The sequence below is a fragment of the Perna viridis genome, chromosome 8 (genome assembly GCF_037379345.1).
Source record: "Perna viridis isolate PV_CMFRI_1.1 ecotype Kerala chromosome 8, ASM3737934v1, whole genome shotgun sequence".
NCBI classification, from domain to species: Eukaryota; Metazoa; Mollusca; class Bivalvia; order Mytilida; family Mytilidae; genus Perna; species Perna viridis.
The window spans coordinates 16,177,977-16,188,491 of NC_142452.1; the positions used below are offsets into that span (position 1 = coordinate 16,177,977).

Sequence of the window (10,515 nt, forward strand, 5' to 3'; positions counted from 1 at the left end):
ACGAAAAAAGAAAGAACGCTAAAAATAAAATTAAAATGAAAAATAAAATACATCACACCAGATTAAATAAACGCTTGAGGAACCTGATTTGAGATGCGGCAAAGTTGATCTGTGATAAATAGTGTAGTTGGGCATCAACCTTCACCTACAACAAAATACACAGTAATACAATACAATTCAAAAGAGATTCAAAAGATATCCCAAAGTTTAAACCGAATAACAACTTACTAACTTCTCACAGACGTGTTACTAATCAGGTCACAGGAAATTGAAATAAACTCAATGATTTAAAGAAATCACGGCTTTTAGAATTTTATGAAACCCAATCCTGATACCTTACACTATCCATCTGTCAGTCAGCCAAATCGAAACTTGCTGAAGTGGACTCCAGTGTACTATAAAAATGTTTCGTTTCATTTCGATGCATATAGTTTCGTTGTGCTCTTTACCAATACTCCTGGTTCTCGGTTAGGCACTCCCGTTTGATCGATATCAAAATGTACATCATTTTACAGGACCAGTTTATTGATTTGTTGACAAGTCCGTCACACGTGTGACATGGGAACGCAAAAAGTTTAAAGCATATTAGCGTGTAAGTGTTATCCATTGATTTATTGACAAGTCCGTCACACGTTTGACATTGGAACATAAATGATTTAAAGCACATGGCCTTGTAAGTGTTATCCTTTGAAACTTTGCTGGCAAAGATTGAAAAATAATTTCTTCAGTGTTAATGTAATTCATACTTACTCTGTTCAATAAATGCCATTAATGATCCAGGGGTTAAACATACTAGCCCAGGAGGCTGCCACGGCCACAAGGAAATTAAGATTTGAAATGTTACTAGCTATGCAAGATCATCCGGATGCCAAGGGCTATTGCCCAAACTAAGGTTGACTAGCTCATCGTTAAATTTGTAGTATGGGATCACTTGAGTAAGAAGAACATCACTGCTATTTTGAACAAGTCCATAGAAGAGCAGCTAGATACATCAATGAAGGATTTTCAAAAGACAAGTAGTGTCATTTCTATGCTACAGAAGTTGGAACTAGAAAGCTTTCTGGAGTGGAGATCCAAGTAGAGAACCAATATGCTGTACAATGTTATTAACAATGATTTAGCTAGCGCTCGTCATTTTCGCCTTTTCCAAATGGATTTCATAAATAACAAAATGTTTTAGATTGTTTTCATAAATTAAAATTTGAAAAGTGTAAAATACATTAAAATTTCCATTCAAAAAGTATCTCAGATAAATTTTCATGACCTTAAATATAAATGTTAAAAACTGTCAATCGAAAGTTACATAATTTCACCTGGCCTTATGCTCTGACAAGTTTATGACCCCACACTTGGTAATTACCTCGTCAACCAGGTGTGAAATTATACATTCTATTGTTGTTAACCTGGCATCCTTGATATGTGCATGGTTAATAATCCTTTAAAATAACAACATTATATCAATTTTTTTATCATTAGGAACACAAAAGATAATCCTAGGGTTCTCACTCGTCTTCAGCCAGTCATTTTCGACCGCTGAAAAAGGTTCAAGTTTACTGAGTCAATTCTGATTTTCTGATATAACTTATATATATATCCTTATTTTAATGATTAGTCGTGTTAAACAATTTCGATTTTTATTGGATGCTGACTGATATTTACTCCCGTATAAAAACAAACCCTTCACAAACCTCACACATATATGGCTATCTAATTTAGGAATTTAAGTGCACACATTATATATACAATGTCTCCGATGTGTGTTTGGTCATTTAATGGATTTCAATTAATTTTAACGCAATACTGGACAGTTAGGAAGTATCAATCAGTGATAAATATTTATTTTACGATTCTCCTTTCATCTTAAACCAAATCACAATGATTACCAACTTCTTGAAATCGACTCATGATCCGGGGTCAAAGATTACTAAAGAATTACCACCCAGCAGTAAGACATCATGGAGCAACCATGTACAGTTCGAAATTCTACAGTTGACTATAGCTATGTGACCAAGCTCCTTTTTATCTGTCTAGTTTCTGCTTTATCGTCTGGTGACTGTGAGAGGGGATTTAGTAATATAATCTGATCAAGACCTATCTTAGGAACAGGCTCAAGATTTCATCAGTCAATTCTCTTCTAAAGATCTGTCTCCATCCTTCTGATTTGAGGAGTTTTAGGTTGAAGAGGGCTTTTGAGGTGTGGTGTTTGGCAGAGGACAGGAGGACTTTCTCTTATTAGTTGAGTGGCAGGTCATACCATATTAGTAGCTTTTGTCAAATAGTAGCTGTTTTTAGACTGAATGCATCAAAGATTTTTCATGGTGTAAAAAATCTATTTTTCTTATAGTAACTATTTTATTTTATTATGTAATACAAGTTTTCTTCCAGAAAATAAGTTATTTTGTTGTAACATTTATTATATTTATTGTTATGCCTGTATCTGTAAACTTAAAATAAATATATTAAGTGTGTTTGTGTCTTTAGTTTATGATACTATTGACTATTTACAAAATTCTGCTGCCCATAATATGTCGTTCGCATTGATGTCCATATGGATCCTGCACTGTATTGAAAGATGAAGAATACATGTAATTTCAAGCTAGTGTAAAATTTAACCACTGACCAATTAAAGTGTCATTGGAATGAAAGTTTTAGCTTCTTTGAAGAAATGAGAGCCCTGTCATGTTGACTTGATTATTACATTTGTACATCAGTTCTGGAAAACTCCAAATTCATTATTTTTATTGAATTAGGAGGTAATGGTTACTCATTTCATTAATTCTAGAGCCCAAATTTACCAAAAAATTAATGTATTTTTATATTTCTTTTTTTTTTATTTTCCCAAAGAGTTTAATGCAAACATCAGTTCTTTGAAATATGAATTTTTTTTACTTGTATGAGAGTGGGAAGTATACATTAAAAGATGAGATGATCGGTTAGCATTGAACTTTCGGTAATATAGCTGAGAAATGCCTAGTTTCTGAGTTGTTTTGATTGAGAAACACTCGATCTTAAATAGAGCGTATCTCAACTTTTCTTGATGTTTACACATCTTAGCCGATTGAGGAACTGTTGCGTTACACAACAAAGTTCAAAGTTAAGTTTGTACACAAAACATTACAACACAAACTCATATGAGCTTTTAAAACAGGCATAGGCTTTGAAACATTCTAAAATGTCAAGTATAAATTATTTAGTAAGTAATGTACAACTGTACAATATGTCAAAAGATGTGAAGTGGATGTATTTTATCAATCGACCTAAAAGTTTCAGCTCACTAAAATTAGTGATTTTTTAAATTCTGAACCAAGTCCATACATTGAGAAAATCATTAATTGATTGGGAATTACATGTAAGTTTAGTAGAGTATTTGCCTGGATGTTGAAAGCAAGCCAGTGGCATAGAATATTTGGCGATTAGTGACTTTGAAGACTTCTGTAGATAAAATTTGTTTCCGCAGGTAGAACTTAAGAAAATCATCTGCTCTATCCATTGAAAGTTGTTAGACAATGCTGAATCTTATTGAAAGAATTGAAATAGGTCAAAGTTACCACATTCATTAACCATATATGCATGTAGGCATAAAGATACTAAATTCCTTAAAAGTAACCAAAATTCGATAACATTAACAAATTTGGAGTTTTCCAGAACTGACATGTATCCTTTCTTTGAACATCACCAGACCATTTGGCATTATGTTAATAGTCACTTGTGGCTTGATTGCATTTCTGTGTTCATTATTCTATGTGATGCAGGCAGTTCCAAAATATCTGCCAAAAATAACTTAACTGGGTATTCATGAAATGATAAAAACAAAATCTTAACTGATAGTTTCTAACATGTACATGTAGTATAATAATGATTTCTAATGAATATAATGCTTACTCAATGCATCAAAATAAAACACATGTAGACATTGTAAGGCAACAGTAAATATGGTGAATAAGTTAATATCTATTGTTGTTTGTAGTTATGTTTGGTCATCAGAACACATGTCGGCCCATTTTCACTAGCCTTCTATAGATTAGGTTGATTTTCGCTGTTTATGATTGGTTCCACATCATTTATTTCTGGGCCTTTTACAACTTGCTTTATTGCTTTATGGTAGGAGTTTTGCCCATCATTGGTGAAGTGTAGAGGTTTAGTTGTTTGTGGTTTGGCAATCATACCATATCTCCTATTTTTATATTGTCTTTTTTTATATGTATTTAACTCAAATTTTATGTTTCTTTTACAGTTGTAAAGCTAAAAAAAACTATAAATACTGGACATATACATGTAGTTGGTGAATACTATGGAATCTCTAGGGTCTGTGCAACAGAAAATTTCCTGTGTATTTGAAACATCAGTTTTAGAAGAACAGTCAAACAAAAGATCCTATCAACAGTATAAGGTTGTGGCCATTGATAATATTAAACAGAAAGCATTAGAAGATAGGATTGGAGATGCTAAGGCTACAGAAAAACTTGATGGAACTTGTGTTTATTTTGCTGAATTTCAAGGTATATAATCATGTTGATGTAAAATGTACATGTATATGTACATGTACACGTATCTTAATCAACTTTACAAATGGTGAACTTGATTTTGATCTTTTGCATAAAGACATAAAGTAGCTCACCTTATTCATCTAACTCAATAGAACATGTGTCGTTACATGTATATGATACTATAAAAACTAATTTATATATTTAATCAGCATACTGTTTACTGATTACCTATTACTCCAATTACTGCCATTTAAATACATGTAATGATATATTTGATCATTTTTGATGTTCGCATACATGTATCTTTTACATTAAGCTGCTAATTGATTTGCCAATGCAGTAACATGTATCGGTATACATGTACGTAGCTTAGTTAAAGTACTTGACACGTGTCAATGAATTTTTATGATCAAACTTTTTAGGATTGTAAGTAATGGTATGTTCTTAAGAAAATTACAATCCTGATTCAAAACATTGACAAGTTGTGATACATTTGTGTATATCTGTCAATATGTCAATGGGAACACAGTTCATCTGAAACTGCTGATAGTTTTCCATTTAATTTTGATTCTTTATACTTGATCCTATCTCGCCCAAATTTGGATTTCTTACTAACTTGTATGTAATTGAAACTTTCAGGTAAACCCTGGCTATGGGCAAGGTTAGACAGAAAGCCAAATAAAAACACAGACAAGAAATTCAAGAAGTTTCAACAACAAAAACAGAAATGGAAATCAGATGGAAAACAAGGAATAGAGCCTACTTTTCAGTGGAATATACAAACAGATTTTAGGGTATGATCAGAAAACTTGTTTTATGTATGACTTCCTTTTTTTTTTTCTTTTTTTTTATACCCCCATTTTTCAGACGGACATTTTATGGTAAGATATACATTATCATTATGTCTACTTGTTGTAAGGTAACTCATTAATCATATGAGCGGTTAGATAATTTTGGTAAGTTGTCATTGAAGAGAACTCTCTTTCATTATTGATTGTTTTCCTCCTATTTTTCATCGTTGTTTGACTTTTGGTGATTGAAAAAGAATGACAGCATATCATGTGCAGATGTTAATTCAAGGAATTATTGTTGTATTTTTTTTCTATTTGTAATAACCTTAATCATATGATGCACACTTAGTAACACTTGTGTAGCTAATTATTTTCAAGTAGGCACCACACACATTGAGATACATGGTCATACATGTATGGAATTTCAAATTGTCAACAAAAAAAACCAAACAAAAACAAAAACACAATTTTATGAGTAAATCAGCAATGTTAATTATACCACAATCTCATTTAAAAATGGTGCAAATGAGACAAACAAATCAAAAGAAATACTACATCCAAAATTAAATATTTAATTTTGAATTTGTACCATTTAAAAAAGAATGAATTTTTGTGCAGAAATATCTTGTGGACAAACAGAATTATGATTCCAATTCTAAGATGATTTTTGGATTTGACTAACAAATTTCAAAGGCAGAACCCTTTTGTAAGTTGTTGGTGCTATCAATTTTTCGTTTATTATTCATTTATTTATTTTATAGTGATAGGGGTGTTCTTCCATTTGTTACATAGAGAGGGGGGCAATCTCTTATCCATTACTCCTCTTTCATCACTGGATGAAATTTGATGAACCTTTTACAGAATATTCGTTATATATTCTGATTCTTCACCTATTTTTGATTTTGATCAAATTCAATTCGAAGGTCAATAAGTGCATTTTATCAAATGAGGGAGTGGGGGTATTGAGTAAATGAGCATTGCTTGCAGTTTTTTTTTTTTTTTTTTCAAATGGACCTGTTTGTCACCAGAGAATTTGAAAATTTCTTTTATCATTATATGTAAACAATCATGATAATGTTTCACTTTGAAACAGAGATTGCAGATTTCTGTTTAACTTAACTAATGATGCTTTATACCGGTATTTTATTTTCCAGGAAGTACCAGAATACTGGATCCCTGCTTTAGGTGTACCTATTATTGAAGGACAGCCTCAGCCAGATGAAAATGGTCATATTCCAGGTTAATACATTTGAGGTTTGGAACTGTCATTAATGATATCTTTTTCCTAAGATATTTTTTTTCTGTCTTCTTATCTTTGATATCCCCTCACCATAAAGTTGCCATGGGCTATGATAACACTGCAGTTCATTCTTCTATATGTACATTGTACATGTTGTAGTTATAATGCCTTTCTGAAGAATTCAGAATCAACAGCATGGTCTCAGTGCTTCAACTTCAGTTCATTTTTTTTGTCACTTATGCTTTTGATATGATTTTTTACTTAACCATACAGTAAGCATTTAAAAACCAATTTATTTTAAGGATGGGTACCAGTAGAGAAGCATTCTAAGCAATATGTATGGCATCTATCATCAGTAGACCTCGACAATGGCATTGGTTTAATTCTCAGGTACTAAATTAAATAGCATAAATTGTGAAAAATTAAGAACCAAAAACATTATCATGTCATTAGGATTTTTCTCCCATTCTGTGCAAGTTATTTAAAATGCATGTGACTTTTCATCAACTGGAGATGAATTCTGGAAGATAGAAACAGATTCTCCTTCAACCTTTTTATGATTTTAACTTTTTCTACACTCTTGTGGTAAATTACCAATCAATGTGCTCGCTGAAGCTCACATGTTGAAATTCTTCATTTTACCATCTGGAGTGTAGAAATCACTCATTACTGTAGGAGACCTATAGTTCTTCTTCAATTTTAAACTCTGTAAGGTGCCCATATTCATAATTTAATTACTATCATTATTTTAATGTTGCATCATTTGTAGAAACATCATATATGTGTGGTATATTGAAAACAATAATCTTTACTCAGTAAATGTTGAACCAGTATCATTTTTGTAATTTCATTCGTGATATCCTAAAACAATGCAATCTCAAAATCTAAATGTGTGGTACAGTATATTATGTATACATGTTTGTTTGGATTTTTGTTTCATTTCCGATTTTTTCAGAGAGGATGAAAACTCAGGAGACCTGGTAGTAGAAATCAAGGAGTTGGGGGACCTACTAGGCCACACAGCTGAGCTTATAGGAACCAATGTTAATGCTAACCCATACAGTAGGTTTTATACTCCAGTCTTCAACATGCATGCTTTGGAAATTCGGTTGTCTTCCTTTTTAGTATTGTTTATGGTTTAAAATTTCAAGGTGTAGAGCTTATCTTCGTTTTTAATTTTTTATATGACTGCCAAAAATCTGCAGTGATATATTGGTATGCCACTGACATCATTTATATTGTATATTGTATATGGATCAAAACAAAATTTATCAAAAGGTTTCATATTACAAAATAAAGGTTTGAATTTATAAGGTTATCACCCAAAGTGTTTAGGGATTCAGTGCCAAAAATATCTTTGTTATAGACTTAAATAACTTACATATTTTTTTTAATATGGATCTCTTGTCTGAATATAGCTGAAATATTGCTGTTTGGGTGTTAAACCCCAACAATCAATCATAATATGGATCTCTATGAACCAGTACTCAAGATTACATACTACAAGTACAGATTGAAGTTAGGTATTATTACTTGATTGACTGGGAATTACAGGACAAGAACAAAACATTTTTTTCTGGTTTCCAGATAACGTTATCAAAAATATATGAATCTTTAAATGAAACTGTACTGCAAGTTTTATACTGCAAACAAAACTACTTATGGACCTTAATGGTTTTGGAATAAGTGGATAAGAAGGTGCCAAAATTGATCTTTTTTAATTACATGTATGTGCATGTATAAATCCAAATTAAGAGAATATTTTGTCAATACTTGCTCAAACTGTACAACTTGGACATAAATGTGCCCTGTTAGATATTTTACTATTTCAGAGTCAAGAGACTTTTAAAGCCATAAACAGTAGGAAGCTTTAGGCACATGTACTTTAGCACTACTAGTTGTTATGTGATTCAAAACTTGTGTTGTTATAATCATATGAACATTTTAGAAAATATATTGTGCTTTGATAGAGCTGTCTGTCTTGTTGGAAATGAAAGAATTACTATTTATTTCAGGTATTGGAAACAAAAAAACACCACTACACTTTCTAGTCATTCATGGTACAATCAAAGTTAGAAATCCTCCTGAGCTGAGACTTGAAGGTGTACGGGATTGGTTTGAGTCTACAGATAGTCCTGGTCATGTAGAAGGCATTGTATGGCACTGTTCATCAGGTGTTCTGTATAAGGTATGCAGGCTTTTGAGGTTCTGTCATAGTCTAGGACATCATTTATCAACATGCTTTGATTACTGTATTCAATGTATATACTTAGAAGTTTGAGTAAGAAATGTTTTGATAAGTGATGCCTTAGATTTGGACTGTCTGTCCATTGATCTACTTGTCTACATAATCCTCATCCAGTCTGATTGTAAAAGCATGACATGTTTACTGTCTGTGTAAATTACTTGGTCTGTAGATGTATGATTTTCATAAGTTAGAGGTTTGGTTTCATACACACAAACATGTCTATATACATACATCAATGAGAGTTTTGATCAGTTCAAGAAGATATCTTATTTTCTTACACTTAGAATATTAGTGTACTGTTTTTCCAAATGAAATGGCTTTTAAAACTGCAAATAAAGTGTGTTTAGTTTGTTTTTTTGCATTTGTTTTAATTAATAAGGAAAGATAATGAATATGTGTTTTTTTTATAAGATCATTGTTGATTTTTTTTTTACAGATTCATCGTCACCATGTAAATGTCAGATGGCCTGTCAAAGGTCCTCATTTGTCTTGTCGTAAAGTCCATATCTGTGTTGACACTAGAGATTACTCAATACTGGATGACAAAAAATCTGTGTTAAGGGACTTGAGTAAATTCAAGGGACATAATTGTACCTCACTTGTGCAAATGATTGACCTTTTATCCGAAGAATGTCAAAAGGGTTGAATACAATAAAAAGTTGTATATAATTCATGCCATTTTGCATTAAGGAGTTTTGCTTGATAGGATGCAAGCTATGGATTAATAAATATGAAATTCCAAAGAAAAGAGCATGAAATTTTTAGTCTAGTTGCATTGGAGAAAAATCAAGTGGAGCAATTTCAAGCTTATCATTAACATTTCAGTTTTAATGGGCTGACCATTTAAGCACCTGTCCATATGAAATTCAGACTCTGCTAATGGTAAAGTGATTCATGGTGTAAAGAAACCCACTAAACAAATGCCTTTTCAGTCTATATATGCTATATTCTTAACGTAATGATAATCCTTCCTGTATACAGATCTGTACTTTTGAGAAAATCATGCATTAATATCTCACTAAAATCGACCTAATCAAAGTAAATCAAGAGATATAACTCTTGCAAAGTGCCAATTTCATTATGTGGTCATTAACTGTTTCAGAACAAAAAATAAAAGTGACTGGTGGGTTTTCAACATGAATGAATCACCTGCTATCAGACTGCTACTTTCATCACTATTTTTAATCTTGCAATGAAACATTTTCACTGCTATCAACTGCCAAACTAACCTTTCATCTTTATTTAATTAAGAACATGAGTAAGTTTTCCTATTCATGCATAGAATTTGGATTGGGAAAATTTTGTTAAATTCTACTGGATAACAATTTGAATGTCTTGTTATTTTTAATTTAAAAATTATTATTATCTTTAGATAGAAGTATAGCATATGTAACTGAAAAAGCATTGTTTGATGGGTTTCCTAACACCATGAATTACATCTACCATAGGCAGTGTCGGAATTTGATTTTTATACGAAATGGTATTTAAAACAAAGGATATCACAGGTATATAAATAAAGTGTTGGAACAGTTATATCCTGAAATATTTATCATTGACAAGACAGTTTGGCATAAGTTTTCTGTCTTTGTAGCTGTATTTCCATGCAGGTCTTTTTATGTTTTCAGAGTTCAATATTAAGGTGGGGGTTCTACACGTGGGCTGTACATGATTTTGAAGACGCTACCTTTTGTTGTAAATTAGAAATGATCGTGATGTAAAAATTTATTAATAAACATTTAGAAATGGAAA

General features: G+C 31.7%; 1 protein-coding gene across 2 annotated transcripts; it reads left to right on the plus strand.

Moving 5' to 3' along the window:
• The first annotated feature begins 465 nt into the window (after nucleotides 1-465).
• On the plus strand, nucleotides 466-10,515 carry LOC148609515 (RNA ligase 1-like). 2 transcript variants are annotated; one of them, XM_088596340.1, is made up of 8 exons: nucleotides 466-592; nucleotides 4,235-4,499; nucleotides 5,127-5,281; nucleotides 6,433-6,517; nucleotides 6,821-6,908; nucleotides 7,474-7,580; nucleotides 8,534-8,706; nucleotides 9,203-10,515. In XM_088596340.1, the coding sequence occupies exons 2-8, from the start codon at nucleotides 4,292-4,294 to the stop codon at nucleotides 9,410-9,412; spliced, it is 1,026 nt and encodes a 341-aa protein (XP_088452466.1). In that variant the 5' UTR covers nucleotides 466-592; nucleotides 4,235-4,291; the 3' UTR covers nucleotides 9,413-10,515. The 2 variants fall into 2 exon arrangements, with proteins under 2 accessions (XP_088452466.1, XP_088452467.1); XM_088596341.1 differs by having other exon boundaries at nucleotides 519-673.

Bases quoted from the DNA above. Each gene is read 5' to 3' on its own strand.
- LOC148609515 (XM_088596340.1), top strand. From the start codon at position 4,292: ATGGAATCTCTAGGGTCTGTGCAACAGAAAATTTCCTGTGTATTTGAA. The intron at 4,500-5,126 runs GTATATAATCAT...TGAAACTTTCAG, and splicing joins TTATTTTGCTGAATTTCAAG to GTAAACCCTGGCTATGGGCA. The intron at 5,282-6,432 runs GTATGATCAGAA...TTTATTTTCCAG, and splicing joins ATATACAAACAGATTTTAGG to GAAGTACCAGAATACTGGAT.